The sequence below is a fragment of the Phyllobates terribilis genome, unplaced genomic scaffold (assembly GCF_046119375.1).
Source record: "Phyllobates terribilis strain yellow unplaced genomic scaffold, ASM4611937v1 Scaffold_86__1_contigs__length_6382490, whole genome shotgun sequence".
NCBI classification, from domain to species: Eukaryota; Metazoa; Chordata; class Amphibia; order Anura; family Dendrobatidae; genus Phyllobates; species Phyllobates terribilis.
This window is the reverse complement of record NW_027362846.1, coordinates 5174761-5195676: the sequence shown is the minus strand read 5'-3', so window position 1 is coordinate 5195676 and position 20916 is coordinate 5174761. Positions and strand designations below refer to the sequence as shown.

Sequence of the window (20916 nt, the reverse complement as noted above, 5' to 3'; positions counted from 1 at the left end):
TGGTGAATGTATTTTTCACCATTGATAGCAATGCAACCATGCAAAAACGCAGCAAAAACACTAAGTCTGAACATGGCCCAAGGTGTGGAGGAGCATTTTTCTCTGTTATTTATTGGCCTTATTTACAAGCCATTATCCTGGAAAGAATGTTTCTTAAAATGGATTTTCCTAGAAAATATGTTATCTTCGTTTTTGTATGTTTTATTGTCAGTCCATAAAAGTGGCTTAATACCTCTGACAACATAGTTCACAGCCTGGGATTCAGAGATGCTTCCAGGAATCTTCCCCATGCTGTTCCCATGCCATTTCAGTGCTGTTTCCATTGATTTCACCAATTTTTAGACCCCTCCAGACCTCCTGGGGGGGGCGCAGGAAAAATGCTTGAATTTCTCAGTGACTTACATTGTACTCGTTCCTCGGGTCGAGCACCCGAGCATTACGATTTGCTCGACCCAAGCAATGAGTACCCGAGCATTTTAGTGCTCGCTCATCACTAAACTAAATATTGAGGGTGCGAACAATTTTGTCCGGCCCATTTTTGGAATATTGTGTGAAATTATGTCCAATTTGCCTTTTTTTCTTTTTTTTTGTCACAAAGGAAATAAACATGTTTATAGCAAACATGTGTCATTGAAATAATGTTATTGGAGAAATACTTCATTTTCTGGAAAAATTTCAAGGGTGTCAAAACCTTTCGGCCATGACAGTATATATATTCCATGCGTTGGAATGGGAGGTGTATATATGATATGATGCAGCCATGACCTAGTCCATCACTCATCAGTCAATTGCGTAATTGTCCTGATATCTATAGGCAGCGGAGTTACGTCCCCCCACAAACTGGTGACAGCAGGGAGATCTATGTAATCTCCCCTGTGTTATCCTTGACATATTGGTGGCAGCAATGGGATCTGCGCGATATACATAATAGAAAACAAGTACAATAATCTTGAACCATACAAGTCTCCAACTGGTACGAGAGGAGAGAGGACCTTGCCCGCGAGGGCTCACAGTCTACAAGGGATGGGTGAGGATACAGTAGGTGAGGGTAGAGCTGGTTGTGCAGCGGTATGGTGGAATGAGGGTTACTGCTGATTGTAGGCTTGTCGGAAAAGGTAGATCTTCAGGTTCCTTTTGAAGGTTTCCATGATAGCCGAGAGTCTGATATGTTGGGGTACAGAGTTCCTGAGTAAAGGGAATGCACGAGAAAAATCTTGTATGCGATTTTGGGAAGAGGAGATAAGAAGGGAGTAGGCAAGGAGATCTTGTGAGGAGGAATGCACGAGAAAAATCTTTATGCGATTTTGGGAAGAGGAGATAAGTGGGGAGTAGGCAAGGAGATCTTGTGAGGAGGAATGCACAAGAAAAATCTTGTATGCAATTTTGGGAAGAGGAGATAAGAGTGGAGTAGGCAAGAAGATCTTGAGATCTTGTGAGGATTGGAGGTTACACGCAGGTAAGTACCGGGAGACAAGGTCACAGATGTATGGGGGAGACAGGTTGTGGATGGCTTTGTCGAAACAGGAGATGATAAAAATGTGCACTAGTGTTTTGCAGATTCTTGATTAAGGAATAGTTGGAGTCAGCAAGAAGTGGAAAGGGTTTGATATGTGGTTTAAAGGAGAGAACAAGGGTTACCACGAGGCAGCGAGCTTGCAGGACTGGGGAGAATGAGCAGACATTGACTTTGATGGGTAGGTCTGTTGGGGGAATTAAGTGAGATGGGGGAAAGATGACGAGCTCAGTTTTGTCCATGTTCAGTTTTAGAAATCGAGCAGAGAAGAAGGATGAAATAGCGGACAGACATTGTGGGGTTCTGGTTAGTAATGAGGTGATATCAGGTCCAGAGAGGTAGATCTGTGAGAGATGATACTGAAAGTTATGAGACTCTATGAGCTGTCCCAGGCCGAAGGTATGGATGGAGAAGAGCAGAGCTCCTAGAATTGAACCTTGGAGGACACCAACTGGGGGCACCACTCTGATACCTTTTTTTCAAAATAGAGTCCATAGTACTGTCCTCTCTCAGGATATCAATATTTCTTTGAAATAGTTGAAAAATGGACTCTATTTTGAAAAAGGTAGCAGAGTGGTGCCCACGTGGAGCACCCACAATCGGAAATAAACTGTCCCCCAGTCTTTTTAATCCCAGTCCTCGCATAAAAAACACGTGGTTATCAGTGAGTCGTTTTCACAAATGTGGCTTGCCTTCGTGCAGCACATGTCCATTTGCCTCTAAAAAAAAAAATTTGTTTTTCTAATAACAACAAGTAGTTTCTCAACCTATGTTATTGAACACGTATCCCGACAAGAAACGCTTCGCAATCGTGAAGCTTATTGGATATTAGAGTTGGACACCAGGATTCCCCTGGGTCTTAATCTTAGGAGAGAGTTTATGTTGCATTATTAATCTTGGTATTTCAATGCTTTTATGCATGGTTCATTTATTTAAAAAAAAACTATTTTTAAAAAAAATTTTTGGGGGAGTGGGGTGGCTTTCCCTTCTCTCTTTGCTTTTATCTTCACACAACTGTGTTCTGCAAATCTTACTCCCCTGTGATATCAATTACTAATTGAATCAGGTATAAAGGGGTGTTTCCTCCATTGTTGAACACTCATTCATACCAAGTCTAAGAATGTATTTCCATTCGAATCGCGTCTGGTCGTTTCAAATATTAATTGCTTCCCTATGTTCCCCCTTGTTGTGGAGTATGTCTCCATAACTTTGTTGACCTTATCTCTTGGATTTTAACCATGAGCGTCTGCAGTAGCGCTGATCACAGACCGACCCCGGGCAGAATACAAGCAACAGAGGGGGAGTTGGTATTTTTGTGTCTTTTTCCGCTTCTACTGGTACTCTGCACTTCCCGATACTCCTGGTGCAGTGGGTAATATTAAGGATTGGGATAGGGTCATTGGCCCCATCATTAGTACTGGAGAAGAGTCTTTATTTCAATAAAAACTCCGCAATGAAAACCAGTTTATTAAATAATTCACTAGGTTAACCACAAAGCACCGTGCGAATCCTTAACAGGTCATTCATTTTTATTTATGGGAAAATGTTATTTTTTTTGTCACTCACCCCACAGAACACTCGTTTTGACAGTCTTTTTATCTCCCGAGATACATGCTATGGTCTTTGCAGTGGAGCAATTACTGTGGCTTGTATCTGATCACTCCTCATTGTGGCTAGATTAAAAATCATATTGGCCTCGGGAAGTGGAGAGTTCAGTGCTTCTGGTCATCCTTTATTGAAAGCTAGATCGTATTTCTTACAAATTACAATGTATTTAATTCTTATAAGTTAGTAATATCAGAAACACTAAAGTCATAACGAAGTTGGTCTTAAAATTTATTTATTTTTATTAACAAAAGAAATAGACAAACTGTTAGGCTTGGTTCACATGTTTTTGAGGATTTCAAAAACATCATTTTTAGGCACCCCAGAAAATTCTTCTTTTTTTGGTTAATTTTTGGAAGGATTTTTTCACCTAAACTTTCAGAGTTTTTAAGGTTGAAGGTAAATTCAAGTCCATCGAGTTCAACCTGTAGCCTAACATGTTGATCAAGATGAAGGCAAAAACCCCATGGGGCAGACACTACTAAGTCCATATTAGGGGAAAAATTCCACATACAACCATCAGACTAGTTCCCTGGATCAACGCCCACATCAGATGTTCTCGTCATGAGCATCTCTGCCTCTTTCAATGTATCAGACTACTTTTTAGCCTTAGCAGCAGCTGCCTGGCACTTGTCACTAAAGTTGAGTTTGCCTTCCACACAAATCTTTTTCAGTGACCATTTTACCCAATGTTTTACAATTTAGTACATCATTATACATTTTATTTCCTCTGCCCAAGTGCATGACCTTACATTTATCTACATTCTATCTTCAATTTCCATTTTCAGCCCAAGCCTTTGTAACATTAAATTATCCTCCTCTGTGTTGATTACCCTGCAGAATTTAGTATTATCTGCAAATATTGTAATTCTACTCTGTACGCCCCCTGCAATGTCATTAATAAATGTTAAAAAGAGGGCCCAATACTGACCCCTGTGGTACCCCCACACTGTTACACAATCTGAGTGTTTCACCCTCTTTCATATCACTGAGTTAGTTGTGAACCCATTGTTGTCAAACCATAACGCAGGTGTCCTAAGGCGAGCTCAGGGAGGCCAGAAACCTCCCGTGGAGCAGAAGGGCTAGTCCTATTACCTACCTATTACCCTAGTCCCAGTACTCTCATTTTATGTACCAACCTTTTGTATGTCACAGTATCAAACACCTTTGAAAAGTCCATACAGATAACATCCACTGCATTTCTGTCATTGCGGCAATTTTCATGTCTCCTCAGTGCCGCCCCACTCACCGTGCAGTTTCTCCTCATGGCAGGCTGTTCCGCTGTTTGTTTCCTCCTGCATTCCTCCGCACTGCTGCACTTGCATCTGGTATCCACTTAGCCTTAGGGGGCGTGCCCAGTCTATGCAGGAATTTAACCCTGCTGTATCCTGCAGAGATTTAGTTCCCCGGCCTATCCCATGCTAGCAGGGACTTTATTATCCAGCTCCACCTACCACCGCGGCCTAAAGTTGGTTCCTGCTCTGATAGCACACATGTATGCATTTTCCTGTATTCTGTTTCTTGTTAACGACCCGTCCTGTTTACCTGTCCTGCCTGACCTCTCTGCTCCTGACCTCGATTATATTTTCTGATCCTGTGCTGCATGCCCCAATCTCGGACCGGCTGACTACACCTCTGTCTCGCCCCTCTGTACGGCAGACCCGCGCCTCTGCTCTTCTGCTGCAGTCCCAGGGACTACCCTAGAGTGGTATCTGGCGACTACCTGCGGCCAAGTCAATCCTCACCATCAGAGGCTCAAGCAAAAACCGGGTAGTTGCTTAGTCACACCCTTCCAGGATAAGCCCGGCCAGTGGTGCATTGGGTCCACACCTACCAGCGTTACAATTTGCCTGGTCAAGGTCTGGAATTTACCTCCTCATAGAATTTTTTCTGGCAAACTTTTTGGCTCTGACTATTTTGGAGACTTCCTTCGAGATCCGCTTCAAAGAAGAGAAGTTAAGTGCACTTTTTTTTTCCCCAAGAGGCATTTTTCAAAACATACTTCAGGTAGAAAAAAAAGCTCAAAACAATGTTCCTAGTATTAGTGCCTTTCAAATAGAAATGAATAAGAAGATTTTTTTTTAATAATTTTGAGGAAGATTTTGGTAATGATCAGCTACAAAAAAAATTCTATGTGAACACCATACTAGGGTAGGAACAATGTTTTAGCATTGCCCCAATGGATGCCTAATGGGTATATTAAGGTTACCAGGTTCAGAAAATATAATTTGTAATTCGATAGAAAACTGGTCTAAAGTTAGTTATAGGGAATAATTACTACTATGAGTGGGCCCCAATTATAAGTATTCAGCTTATTTGGACAGTAAAACTAATGTGAGCCACTTGTAGAGAAAGATCTAGGTGTAATAATCTGCGGGAATATGTTCTGGGGGATTCAAACTAGGAGAGTCACTTGCAGAGAAGGATCACAGACTTAATAACAGCATGCAACGTCAATCAGCTGCTTCTAAAGCCAGCAAGATACAGTCACATATTAAAGAGGCATGGATATGCGGCTCAGCGACGTAATACTACTATTTTACAAAGCGTTCGTGCGGTATCATCTGGAATATGCAGTTCACTTCTGGGCACCATTTTCATGGAAAGCATGCCCTGGAGTTAGAAAAAGTACAAAGAAGAGTCACAAGAATGATGAGGTGCATGGAGGATCTTATTAGGAAAGACTAAAAGAAATTCATTTTATTTTGTCTTGAGAACAGACATCTAAGGGGGTACATGATTAACTTATACAAGTACATAAATGGACCATACAGAAATATGGCAGAAAAGGTGTTCCATGTAAAAATGACTCGATAAACCTGGGCAATTCCCTCCGTCTTGGAAAAATAATCAATCGCCAAAGGAGAAAAGCCTTCTTCACTATAGTCAACAGCTTCGAAAAAAGGTTTAGGTGATTACTTAGAACATGATTTCTTAGCCATTTTAGAGCATATTGCAGATCTCTCATTCTTTATTTCTACTTGAAACATATCTTTTATTTTCAAGGCGTTGTCCAACGCCTTTCTCTTACGCCTGGGAAATTGTCGAAGCAACCATTCTCGGCTGGTTTCATTCCTTGAAGTTTATGAATCCAAATAATTCTCGGTTTGATTGGAACTAATCAGGTAAAACCCAGTGGACTTTCCCCTAACACTTTGGCACCTTATAACGTAGCCATTCAAGAGGCACATAAAGAAGAGGTAAATGATGATCGTAGCCACTATAAAAGCACAAGCAAATGCTGCAGCCATTGTGTGGTGAATGTGCATAGGAGATTGGACATCTGAGCTCAGTTATTGAGATGTATGTAGTACACAGAATACAAATAGATTAAATTACAAAAAGGGGTTCTATACAAAGTCCAGGGAGATTTCAGAGTGTCATATACCTCTTGTGACAATTTGTGACAAATGGATTTGGTATGAAACTCATTTTTGGGATGATTTGGACTAATAAGAAATTCACTCATCTCTATTTCCTAATTATCATTCGGGGCTGATAATTGGTTTCTCTTTCTCTTCTAAACATGTGAGTTTATTTGACTTGATTTCTTTCTTTTACAATTTGCCAAAAAAAAAAAAAAGGGCATTGCTATATCCCCAAGTGAGTTTTTAGATGATGAAGAAGATGTGATTTCCGAGAATAACATTTTCCACATTCAGAACACAAAAATGGTTTCTTCCCTGTGTGACTTGTCTGATGTGCAGCAAGACTGGATTTCTCTGTAAAACGTTTCCCACACACTGAACATAAAAATGGTTTCTCACCTGTGTGACTTCTCTGATGTGTAACAAGTTTTGATTTCACCCGATAAGATTTCCCACATTCTGAACATGAAAATGGCTTCTCTCCTGTGTGAATTCTCTGGTGTCTCATAAGGTGGTATTTCTCTGTAAAGCATTTCCCACATTCTAAACAGGAGAATGGCTTCTCCCCTGTGTGAATTCTCTGATGTGTAAGAAGATATGATTTATGGTTAAAACATTTCCCACATTCTAAACAAGAAAATGGTCTCTCTCCTGTGTGAATTCGCTGGTGTGCAAGGAAATATGATTTATGGTTAAAACACTTCCCACACTCTAAACAAGAATATGGCTTCTCTCCAGTGTGAACTCTAACATGTCTAACTAAAACGGATTTCCACCTAAAAAATTTCCCACATTCTGAACATGAAAATGGTTTTTCCCCTGTGTGAGTTCTCTGATGTGCAACAAGATCGGATCTATGGTTAAAGAATTTCCCACAGTCGGAACATGAAAATGGTTTCTCCCCCGTGTGACTTTTCTGATGTCTAACAAGATTTGATTTAATGCCATAACATTTCCCACATTCTGAACATGAAAATGGCTTCTCCCCTGTGTGAATTCTCTGATGTTTAACAAGTCCCGCTTCAATGCTAAAACATCTCCCACAGTCTGAACATGAGAATGGCTTCTCCCTTGTGGGAATTATTTGATGTTCAACATCCCTTCTGTGGTTTTCATTTTCCTTAACAATCTGTGATGAATCAGAAGAGGAGAGAACTTGTTGAAAAGGATCAGATGATTGATTTTTACTCTGAAGGGCTGGAATAATGGCATACTCTTCGTATGTATCTTCTTGGAAACCACAATCTTCTGCATTAAAATCTGAAAATATTACATGTCCCTCTGAGCTCCTGGTGGCAAAGTCATCATCTGTCAAGAATAAAATTGATTTTATCATTATTCAATAACAGCGCATCATTTCTGTATAGAAATTGTAGTGTAACTCCACCATAACCAGAGTAAGACCGAGGTAAGACACCTATTCACAAAACGCTTGGTGTTAAACATATAATGTACAATCAGCATAATAAATGTATGCAGAAAAGTGCAAGCCAATATAGTTAGGATTAAAATAAGCTACAGTTAAAACCAGAAGTTTACATACGCTATATACAGTAGGGAAAAAAAGTATTTAGTCAGCCACCAATTGTGCAAGTTCTCCCACTAAAAAAGATGAGAGAGGCCTGTAATTCACATCATTGGTCGACCTCGACTATGAGAGACAAAATGAGAAAGCAAATCCTGAAAATCACATTGTCTGATTAGGAAAGAATTTTTTTTTTTTCAAATTTTGGTGGAAGATAAGTATTTGGTCACCTACAAACAAGCAAGATTTCTGGCTCTCACAGACCTGTAACTTCTTATTTAAGAGGCTCCTCTGTCCTCCATTCATTACCTGTAGTACTGGCACCTGTTTGAACTTGTTATCAGTACAAAATACACCTGTCCGCAACCTCAAACAGTCACACTCCAAACTCCACTATGGTGAAGACCAAAGAGCTGTCGAAGGACACCAGAAACAAAATTGTAGCCCCGCACCAGGCTGGGAAGACTGAATTTGCAATAGGCAAGCAGTTTGGTGTGAAGAAATCAACCGTGGGAGCAATTAGTATAAAATGGAAGACATACAAGACCACTGATAATCTCCCACGATCTGGGGTTCCACACAAGATCTCACCCCGTGGAGTCAAAATGATCTCAAGAACGGCGAGTAAAATTCCCAGAACCACACGGGGGGGGGGGACCTAGTGAATGACCTGCAGAGAGCTGGGGCCAACGTTACACAGGCTACCATCAGTAACACACTACGCCGCCAGGGACTCAGATCTTGCAGTGCCAGACGTGTCCCCCTGCATTATCAGATTTGGAAAGAAAATTGTCTTTTTGTAATTACATTTATCGTTCTTACATGTTTTTTTCTAGTTTGTATTTTCATCTGTTGTTTTCAATTATGATCTAATAATGTGTATTTTTAATTTCTATTTTGCCTCGCATGTTTCTCTATATATATATATACACACACATTATATAAAATAGTGGTGGCAACAGTAGACATTAAAGCAAGCTGTCACAATTCGGCAGTCTGCAGACAAATACACTCACTGCAGACTTTTTTTATTCCAAGCCCAGATAACCCCTATGGATGTCCATTTGCCTGACTTTTGTGTATGACCCGGCTCACTCCATCATTACTTCTTGATCTTCAGCTGTAAACTGGAAGTCCTCAACTACATTAGGAAGTCTCTTTTCCCTGCAGAAATCATTCCCCTCTTCACTTCCTGACACAACTGCTCCATACTCTACCCTGTCAGAGACTTTTTGCAGTGACTCATGACTCATACATGGAAAATGACTTCCTGTTTCTACACAGAGCTTAGAAGGATTCAGACTTCCTGAACCGGTGAGAAACCTTTGAGCGTTTAAACTTTGCAGTCACAATGCGTTAAAAAAAAAAAAGTGTTTGTTACATATCAAATCTGTCTGTGAGTAAAATCCATGTATGAACAAACCCTAAAAAACTGAACATATAGTTCAAGTAGAATCTGTGACGTCTCTACTCACCTGGGTGGTCATATGTAGGAATCTCCTCTTTACACCGCTCATCACCCCTCACATATGTCTCTGTAGTATTAATATGGGTCAGATCTTCACCCTGAAACAAATATTGTAAAAGTCACAGACAGATGGAGAAGTCCCATCTATGGTCAGCTCTAATCCTTCCATCTCCACCGTTCTCATTACACAAGTATAAAGCATATAATACTGGTGGATAAAACAAGACTGAGCACAAGACCTTCACAGCCGTCTACACATCATAGGGGAGATCTCATGACACCTTCTCTCCATCTACCTGATGATCCTGAGGAACATTGGGATCTTCTTGTTTACAGTCCTGTGGAAGAAGAGGACGGGGACATCTCTCTGGTGTTGTCCTCTTAATGGATAGATCTGGAGGAAACACATACAGGGGCTGAATTCATTCTTTACATACAGATAATTATAGGCCGTGTGTATTTAGTCCTGTCTATTACCTGGTGATGTGAGGGGCTGGGGAACCTCCATCATGACGTCCTTGTACAGATCTTTGTGTCCTTCTAAATATTCCCACTCCTCCATGGAGAAATAGACGCCGACATCCTGACACCTTATAGGAACCTGACACATACAATGATACCGTCATCCCCCCGATCCCTCCATAGCGTTACTGTATAATGTCCCAGCATTCCCAGCAGTGTCACCTCTCCAGTCAGCAGCTCAATCATCTTGTAGGTGAGTTCTAGGATCTTCTGGTCATTGATGTCCTCATGTATCAGGGGGTGAGGTGGAGGCCTCGTGATTGGGCTCAGGGGTCTTCCCCATCCCTCAGACACAGGGTCCTGGCAGCGCTCACTAGAGGTCTTCTTCACTACTGTGTAATCCTGGTTATGGAGAGACACATTCATAAATCTCCCTCCAGACATTTCCAGAGTCCTCGCCTCAACAGTTACAGTGGAGTTTAAAAGTCTAAGAACCCTTCAGAATTTTCCATAATTTTACTCAAATCTGACCTACAACTACATCAGATTTATGCACGAATCTCAAAAGCAGATAAAGAAAAAAATCTAACAAAGATGTAAAAAATATTAGAACTCTTCATTTTTTTTTACTGAGGAAAATGCTCCAATATCACAAGTGTGTGACTGGCAAAAGTATGTGAACCGTTAAAATTAGCAGATAATTTGAAGGTGAATTTAGTGTCTGGGGCTTTTAGAAAATGAGATGACAATCAGGTGTGATTGGGTGACCCGACTTAAAGAAGCACTCCCATCAAAGTTTTTATCCTCTTAATATATTGCAATCATCATATTATACAGCACTGTGTACTTACAATTGATCATTTTGCCTTTCTATCCAGTAAATTCTTTGCTTTTCTCAGCTCTTTTTAGAAACAGGAAATCTATTTTCCCTGCAGAAATCATTCCCCCCTTCACTTCCTGACACAACTGCTCCATACTCTCCCCTGTCAGAGACTTTTGCAGTGACTCATGACTCGTAGGAAGTCATTTTCCATGTATGAGTCATGAGTCACTGCAAAAGTCTCTGACAGGGGAGAGTATGGAGCAGTTGTGTCAGGAAGTGAAGAGGGGAATGATTTCTGCAGGGAAAAGAGACTTCCTGTTTCTACACAGAGCTTAAAAGGATTCAGCTTGTCAGTTTTTAATCACGTGATGTCATAGACCTAATGGAAAACAGGAGAATTAACTGGGTAGAAGGGCAAAATGAGGATAGAAACTTTGATGGGAGTGCTTATTTAATAAAGAACAGGGATCTATCAAAATCTGACCTTCACGCCACGTTTGTGGAAGTGTATAATGGCAAAAGCAAACAAGATTTCTGAGGACCACAGAAGAAAGAGTTGTTGATGCTGATCAGGTTGGATAGGTTTCTAAACCTCTCTCTGTAGAGTTTGGACTCGACCACTCAACAGTCAGATTCCAGAAATATGGAGTAAACTCAAGAACACTGTTACTCTCTCCAGGAGTGGTCGACCAACAAAGATCAGTCGGAGAGCAAGGCGTATAATAGCTTGGGAGGTCACAAAGGAACCCAAGGTAACCTCTAGCAACTAAAGGCCTCTCACATTAGCTTGTAAAGGACATATTAATATTCATGCTATCCAAGTGTAAAGGACATATTGATACTCATGCTAGAGCAACTCCATTTTGTCTGCTTGCTTTAAAATCATGTTATTATCACTCCTTGCATAACATACATTATTTCCTTCTTTTCTCATGCAACTTTCTCACACTAACCTTTTCTCACAAGAATATTCTGTGAGACACCCTGCTCCTGTTATCTGACTAGTCTGAGCCAGGATGGGTAACCTTGTAAATTTCCATCGTGCTTCGAACTAAAGATAATATGACCATATATGTGTTTCCGTAATAATTGCACTAACATTGGCTCAAGCCTGTAGTACTGTAGTATGTCTGTAGGTGATTGGCTATTGATATACTCAAAACAATATAAAATGCTAAGTAGAAATAAACGAGATTAGAGATTCTCTGAATCTTCCCATACAGAGCACTGCCTCCGTTTGGTTTTCTGTTGGATTGCGCAATCAACATAATAATTTGACACTCACTTGGTCAACCGTGAAGGGACGTTGGTGCCCTCCCTCAACAAGCTAATGTTAATGTTCATGAGTCCACCATCAAAAAGACACTGAACTACAATGGTGTGCATGGCAGGATTGTAAGGAAAAAGCCACTGCTTTTCAAAAAGTACTTGTTGCCCATCTGCAGTTTGCTAAAGATCATCTGGACAAGCGAGACGGCTATTGGAATAATATTTTGTGGACAGAGAAGACCAAAATAAAGCTTTCCGGTATAAATGAGAAGAGGTATGTTTGTAAAAAGAAAAACCACTGCATTACAGTGTAAAAACCTAATATCATCTGTGACATACTGTGGTGGTAGTGTCATGGTTTGGGCTGTTTTGCTATCATTGATGGAACAATAATTTCTGAATTTTATCAGCAAATGCTAACGAATATGTCAGGACATCGGTCACGAACTGAATTTCAAGAAAGCATGGGTTACAGCAAGACAATGACCCAAAACCACAAGTTATTCCATAAAAGAATGGTAAAAGAAGAATAAGGGTAAAGTTTTGGAACGGGCAACTCAGAGTCCTGACCTTAATCCTATAGAAATGGTGTGGGAGGGCCTGAATCGAGCCTTTCATGGGAGAAAACCACCAACATAACAGACGTGAGGCTCTTTTGTAGGGAGGAGTGGGCTAAAATTTCTCCATACAGGACTAATCAACAATTACGGGATACACTTAGATGCAGTTATTTCTGCAAAAGGAAGGATGGGTGGGGTCACACCAGATACTAAAAGCAAAGGTTCACATACTTTTAGCATTCACAGATTTATTGGATAATTTTCCTCAATAAAAAATGGCAATGTTTAATATTTTTGACTCATTTATTTGACTTGGTTCTTTGTCTACTTTTAATGAAAATCTGATATAGTTTAAAATCAAGTTTTTTCCAGCTCTCTCCTCTGCTTCTCCTGTCTGCAAATCCCCTCACTGGCTCCCAATTCCCCAACTTATCGAGTTCAAACTACTAACGATGACCTACAAAGCCATCCATAATCTGTCTCCTCCGTATATTTCTGAGCTAATCTCCCAATATCTTCCAACGCGCAACCTCCGGCCCTCTCAAAACCTCTTTCACTCCTTGACACTCAAGCATTCCTCACCCAATCGCCTCCAAGACTTCTCCCGAGTGTTCCCCATTCCCTGAAATTCTGTGCCCAAACACATCAGTTAATCCACCACACTCGAAACCTTTAGAAGAAACTTGAAAAAGCACCTCTTCAAGAAAGCTTACAGCCTACAATGACCCTATGCCACCTCAACACCACCGAAGTTGTCACAACCCCCCCCTACTGTCTCCTTTCCATTATCTTGTAGACTGTAATTCCTCAAGAGCTGGGCCAGGCTCTCTCCTTTCTGTACCAGTGTGTCGTTGTTAGTTTGCTCACTGTATTTTATACTTGTATGTTGTATGTAACACCTCCTCATGTACAGCAGCATGGACTCAATGGTGCTCTAAAAATAAATAATAATATTTGGAAAATTCTAGAAGGTTCACAAACTTTTAAAACTTCTTGTTATTCCCATAGATAAGAATGATGTAATGTGAAGTCATCAGAATCTCTCACCTCTCCAGTAAGCCGGAAGAGGATCTCTAGGGTGAGCTGTATTATCCTCTCCGCCATCTTGTCCCTTTCTCTATCCATCCTTGATGGGTCGAGGTAAATTTTGTTGAAGATATCAATTAAAACAACCGTATTTAATACAAACCTGAATCGAAAGAAGATGAGTCAATGTAAAAATCACAAAAATACCATAAAAAAAAAATGTTTGTGATGGTGCTGATGGTATAGAGCAAAAATCTGGTGAGGAACTTCCTAAATCTAGAGCTCAGGCATTGAGTTTATCTATGTGCTGTAAATTGCGAGCACAAGAGTTAAAAATTAATAGAGATCACCACCGGAGTGGCATCTCTAATATCTATTCCATGCCCCAAGTAATATACTTACCAGCTGCCATCTTCTGCTTTTTCCAACGCCGTTCCATTCCCGTTCCGCCATCTTTGGGACCTCAGCTCTTGACTGGGTAGAAGTCAAAGCTAATTGTCACAAGCTCTTAACAAGTGTTTGACAGCTAGAAGGAGCCTGATACATTGAGTAGTGACTTCTGGCTCACCCAGAAAGCACTGGAGTGATCCGACCGGTCACATCACGACTTATCAGAGCAGTGCCAAGAACAGAAGAAGATGGCGTCTGGTAAGTATAACATTAGGGGCAAGGAACTTACATTAAATTAGTTATGCTGTTCCCATGGAGAAAAAGAAAAACACCAGAATGGTGCTTTAAGAAAGAAGCTTGCTCTGTTTTAATAAACCACTCACACCAAACTTCCCACTGTCCTCAGAATTTGCATTCTGCATTGACTCTGGACGATGCCTGAAGAGGAAACTAGTGGGTATAATCTTGACTCTCCTTTGTGTTTATGGTGGCCATTAAGAAAACTTCATGCCACAGACTATGTGTATGTTCATATACAGTTTTGTGGATTTTTTACTTAAGATTCTGAACTTCTTGTGTTTCTCCCCTCCACTAACCCAACTCTACCTAACATCGAAATTACCTTGGAGGGTTCAACCATAACTCTCAAGCAGCACGCCCGCTGCCTGGGGGTCATACTCGACACTAACCTTTCCTTTGCCCCCCATATCCGATCACTCACTCGCTCTTGTCACCTGCATCTTAAAAACATCTCCAGAATCCGACCTTTTCTCACCTTTGAAACTGCTAAAACTCTGACTGTTGCTCTTATTCACTCTCGTCTGGACTACTGCAACTCTCTTCTGATCGGTCTCCCTCTTACCAAACTTTCTCCTCTCCAATCCGTCCTGAATGAGGCAGCCAGGGTCGTATTTCTGTCCAGCCGCTTCACCGATGCCTCTATCTTGTGCCAATCTTTACACTGGTTGTTGGTCCACCTCAGGGTCAAATATAAACTCATCACTCTCACCCACAAAGCTCTCCACAGTTCTGCAACGCCTTATATCTCTTCTCTAGTCTCTGCCTATCGCCCTACACGTGCCCTCCATTCTACAAATGACCTAAGACTAACATCCCCCATAATCCGAACCTCGCACCTCCGTCTCCAAGACTTCTCCCGTGCTGCGCCAGTTCTCTGGAATGCTCTACCCCAGACGATCCGATTGATGCCTAGCCCTGATGTCTTCAAGCGCGCTTTAAAAACCCATCTCTTTAAACAAGCCTACCACCTCAAATACCCAGTAAACTAACTTTCCCCTGTTCCCTCCTTCTAAATATCATTCAGAATCTGTTCCCTACTGTTCATCTGTCTCCACACCCTCCATGCACACGATAACTGCACTCGGTACTGGAGTATTGCACTTAAACATACTGGCTGATGACTGGATCATACAGCTTTATATGAAAATCCCTACTTATTATAATTGCCTGACCTGAAATAACAAGCACTTTTCACCTATTGTGTCCCCCCATTTCCTTGTAGAATGTAAGCAGCGAGCAGCCGGACCCTCACTCCTAATGTAACTGTTTAAACTGTCTCACCTTGTATTGAATTTATTGTTTGTACATGTCCCCGCTTAATTGTAAAGTGCAGCGGAATATGTTGGCGCTATATAAATAAAAATTATTATTATTGCCACAGTTTCATTCCAACATCCACATAAAACTCTCTCTCTAAAATGGTATGTAGAATTTTAAATACAGTCATGGCCGAAAGTGTTGGCGCCCTTGAAATTGTTCCAGAAAGTGAAGTAATTTTCCCAGAAAATTATTGCAATTACATATATTTTGTTATACACACGTTTATTTCCTTTGTGTGTATTGGAACAACATGAAAAAACAGCGAAAAAGGGGAGAAGTTGATTCAGTCTTTGCATTGATGTCATTGGAATCACTGAAACTTGGTGGGACGATACACATGATTGGAATAAAAGGCTAAAAGGATACAACTTATTTGCAAGAAACAGACTTGATAAACGAGGAGGAGGTGTCGCATTGTATGTTAGAAAAGCGTATATCTGCACAGAGATTGAAGCTTCAGAGACTGGGAGTTCTGTGGAAACTGTTTGGGTAAGAATACAAGGAGAGAACAACGGAAAGGACACCATTGTAGGCATTTACTACAGGCCACCTGGGCAAGCTGAAGATATGGATGAACTCTTTATGTATCAAATGACCAAGTTCTCCAAAAAATATGACGTAGTGGTCATGGGAGATTTCAACTATCCAGACATTTGTTGGGAATCTCTCTCAAGTAAAACTAACAGGTCAAGCAAATTCTTATCCTCTCTTGCTGACAACTTTATCTTCCAAAAGGTAGGGGAGAAAACAAGGGGATCTGCTACTTTGGATCTAATCCTTATAAACAGGTAGGAAATGGTTGAGGAGGTAAAAGTGGCTGGGACCCTAGGAAGTAGCGATCAAGCTATTATAGAATTTTGGATAACTAGAGGAGGAAGACATGTGAAGACTCAAACTTCAAGGTTAGATTTCAGAAAGGCAGATTTTAAGCGACTCAGAAAGTGAATAGGAGGGATCCAATGGCTGGATGTCCTTAAGGACAAAAATGTCCAGGAAGGATGGAAAATTTTTAAAAATGAGATTCTCAAAGCACAATCGTTAACAATCCCAAAAAGTAGGTAGAATGGGAATCATTTAAGGAAACCAGGATGGATGAACACAGAACTTAAATACATGCTAAAAAGAAAGAAAGAAATGTTTATCAAATGGAAAGAGGGAGGCATATCTAAAGAAGATTATAATGCAGTCTGCAGAACCTGTAGGGCACGTATCAGGTTAGCTAAAGCTGACAATGAATTAAGGCTTGCAAGAGATGTCAAAAGCAATAAAAAAGGGGGGGGGGTGTCAAAAGTAAAAGAAAAGTCAAAGATGCTATAGGATTTTTACAGGATGAAAATGGTGAAATGGTAAGAAAGGATGTCGAGAAGGCCGAACTTTTTAATTCCTATTTTGCATCAGTTTTCTCTCAGAAAGAAAATGTAACATTAACTGATCTTCACTGTCCTATGAAAGGAATAGAAGAATCCAGGTTATGTGTAAACAGAAAGATTGTGAGGGAATATTTAGCTAACATAAATGAGTTCAAGTCTCCAGGTCCAGATGAATTACAACCCAGAGTACTGAAGGAGATCGTAGTAGAAATTTTAGAACCACTCTCCTTAATCTTTGATAATTCTTGGAGAACAGGAGAAGTCCCAGAAGATTGGAGAAGAGCAAATGTTGTTCCTATCTTCAAAAAGGGGAAGAAGGTGGACCCAGGGAACTATAGGCTGGTGAGTCTGACTTCTATACCAGGAAAGATCTTTGAACAAATTATTAAACAACATGTATGTAAGTACCTGGATAAGAATGAAGTGATTAACCAGAGTCAGCATGGGTTTGTAACTAACAAGTCATGTCAGACTAACTTAGTTTCCTTCTATGACAGAATCACTGACTGGGTGGATCAGGGAAATTCTGTAGTATATCTTGACTTCAGCAAAGCATTTGACAAAGTATCTCACACCATCCTTATTGAAAAAATGACCAAGTATGGAATGGACAAGGCAACTGTTAGGTGGATTCATAAGTGGCTTGGTGATCGGACTCAAAGAGTGGTCGTAAATGGCTTCACATCCAGTTGGATGAATGTCTCAAGTGGGGTACCACAGGGCTCTGTCCTGGGACCTGTATTGTTCAACATCTTTATCAATGATTTAGATGAAGGAATTGAGGGTAAACTGATTAAATTTGCTGATCACACAAAGCTAAGAGTGATAGCTAATACTAGAGAAGAGAGAGAGAGAGAGGATTCAGAAAGACCTAAATAAACTGGAGCAGTGGGCAGCAACTAACAGAATGGTTTTTAACAGGGAAAAAAGCAAAGTACTACATCTGGGCAATAAAAATGAAAAAAGCATATACAGAATGTGAGGAATAGAGTTAAGCAACAGTACATGTGAAAAAGACTTAGGTTAACTAATAGAAATTTCTAAAGAAATTCAAGCTGTCCTGCAGGCTCAGGGTGCATCAATGTCAGCGCAAACTATCCACCCACATGTGAATGAAATGAAACGCCATGGCAGGAAACCTAGGAGGACCCCACTGCTGACAAAGAGACAGAAAAAACGCTAGACTGCAGTTCGCCAAAATGTACATGAGTAAGCTAAAATCCTTCTGGTAAAGCGTCTTGTGGATAGATGAGCCCAAGATAGAGCTTTTCGGCAAAGCACATCATTCTACTATTTACCAAAAAAGGAATGACGCCTACAAAGAAAAGAACACAGTACCTACAGTCAAATATGGTGGAGGTTCACAGATGTTTTGGGGTTGTTTTTCGGAGTCTGGCACTGGGTGTGCAAGGCATCATGAAATCTGAAGATTACCAAAGGATTTTGGGTTGCAATGTAGTGCCCAGTGTCAGAAAGCTGGGTTTGTGTCCTAGATCATTGGCCTTCTAACAGGACAATGACCCTAAACATAATTCAAGAAGCACCCAGAAAAGGATGGAAACAAAGCACTGGAGAGTTCTAAAGTGGTATGCAATGAGTCCGGATCTAAATCCCATTGAACACCTGTGGAGAGATCTTAAAATTGCTGTTGAGAGAAGGCGCCTTTCAAATATGAGATACCTGGAGCAGTTTGCAAAAGAAGAGTGGTCCAAAAAGGGACCTCCGGGGTCATCGTGTCCAACCCCATGCTCAATGCAGAATTCACTAAATCATCTCATCATGTCTGTTCAGCCTCTGATTGAAGACTTCCATTGAATAAGAACTCACCATCTCTCTTGGCCGCCTGTTCCACTCATTGTGTGAAATGATGTCCAATTTGCCTTTTTTTCTCAGTTTTTTTGTGTTGTTCCAGTACATAAAAAGGAAATAAACATGTGTATAACAATAATTTTCTGGGAAAAAATACTTCAGTTTCTGGAACAATTTCAGTTTTCAACAGTGCCAACACTTTCGGCCATGATTGACCACTATTTTTATAACATAACTGCACCACCATTTTAACGCCGGCTATGGACAAGTTATTTCCAGCTGATCATTGTAAATACCATTAAGCGGTGACCAGGGTGCCAACTACGCCCTCTCCTCTATGCCTTCTATGTTATTAGCTTCTTCAGCCGCTTGGTTGCATCTGTTCTTAGAAAAGCTGGGTCCTTGGCAAAGCTTGCCATTCAGCTTTCCCAGGAACAGATACACCCAACAGCGGCTGAAAGACCTAATAACATAGTAGGAGGCGTTATGGGGGAGAAAAGGGGTAGTTTGTTTGTAGTGATGAGTGCAAGTGCTCGTTACTTGAGTTTGCCACGGTCCCTAGGGTCGCGGCTGCTCGATTGACATGTTCATGGGGATTGCCCGTGTATGTCAGGTAATCCTCAAATGTTTTGTGGCGGTCTAAAAGCCGTGGGGAAGCGAATAAGTTAAAAATATCAATACTTTTTAAATCATTTTTCATATTTTATACTGCTAAAAAAATAAATTAAACACAAATACAGGGTGATTCACTTGCTACTTGACCAGGAAAAATTGCTGAAACTCCTAAAAGAGATGATCGATACAGTTTGGAGGAGCGTGTTTTCCTTAAAAGTGCCAAAGTGAGTTTCCAAAGACGTTTTTAGGTCAAAATCTGCTATCAAAAACTCCAAACCACGTATTCTGTCATTGGTGAATAAACTGGAAGATACATTACTGTGCTAGTCACTGCTTAAGGACAAGCCATGAGGCTTGAGTAGTCAAGAGGTCTGAGGTCAGAGACCAAGAGGGCTCGTTGTACACAAAGGGGTAAGGCAAAAGACAGGTCACAGTCCAGAGTCAGAATTTCAAGGTCAGAATGTGAGGGGAGCTGGCCTTGTTCTAAAGCACGGAGCACCATTTACATCAATCCTATTGCTGTGTTTCATTAGACATTCGCTTGCAGGTCAGTTTAGCCTCAGGAATAAAGGTTTCCATTCAGTGACAGTAATCAGAGGAAGACATGCAGGCTGGATATTATGCATACATAAGGCCAGACCCAAGATTGGTAATCAAGGAAAGCCATTATTCCATTAATCTCATTAGTGCCTCAGGAGCCTCAAGCCATTGTTCTAACTGCCACCAGTCCCATTGTAAGGATGAGGAAAGTAGACCCACCAGAGCCATCACCACAGGGGGTCTCACATGCAGTCCCAGGTGATGGGCTTCTGGAATATTCTTCTTTCTTTCAGTTAAAAGCAAAATGTTTAAGGGGGAGGGTGTGAACACTTCTGCCCACTCGGGGGGCTGATTCCAGTGAGGAAGGTAAAGAAGCCACATGTTTAGTCAGGGAGTTGGTGGAATTACGTCAAAAGGAGAGGCTCTAGGCTGAGGTCCTGGAGCCCATGTATGCATGGCCTATGGAGTTTGGAGATCGGTTGCCAACTGTGCTGGATAAACATGCTACAGTTGTGGGATTTGTCGTCTGGATTCTATGAAATTTCTTAAGGACAATTACTACTGGATACCTGTGTTTCTATTGTTTTATCTGTTGTGTGGAGGAGTCTGGAAATACGAAACCTGTGGGCCAACCAAAAGTTGGGAGACAGTGAGTGTCGCCTGGTACAAAGGCAGTGGAACTACCGCCCAGGGGAGGGAATTTTGTGGACTTGGGGCAATGTATTTTGGCCATTTACCTGGAGTTGTCGTAAAACCTTGGATGTAAGGAATCAAATACTGTTGCATCGTTAACCTGCCTAGGTGATTATTACAACCTCAGATCTTCACAGAGTGCATCAAGGCAAAAGGGGGAATACAAACACATAGTTGAATATAAATACAGGGTCCGGCAACAAAATATCAGAATGCCATAATGCCATAATTCAAGGCACAGAGGACAACCAAACAGAACT

At 41.0% G+C, this 20916-nt stretch overlaps 1 protein-coding gene across 1 annotated transcript in view; it reads right to left on the bottom strand.

The window, feature by feature from the left end:
* The window catches only part of LOC141197715 (uncharacterized), a 200376-nt gene that overhangs the window by 118279 nt on the left and 61181 nt on the right, over positions 1 to 20916 (bottom strand). Inside the window, 7 exon segments of the mRNA XM_073662801.1 lie at positions 6507 to 6567; positions 6711 to 7794; positions 9487 to 9577; positions 9776 to 9873; positions 9957 to 10080; positions 10164 to 10343; positions 13641 to 13782. Of these exon segments, the coding sequence (XP_073518902.1) occupies positions 6507 to 6567; positions 6711 to 7794; positions 9487 to 9577; positions 9776 to 9873; positions 9957 to 10080; positions 10164 to 10343; positions 13641 to 13782 (1780 nt within the window).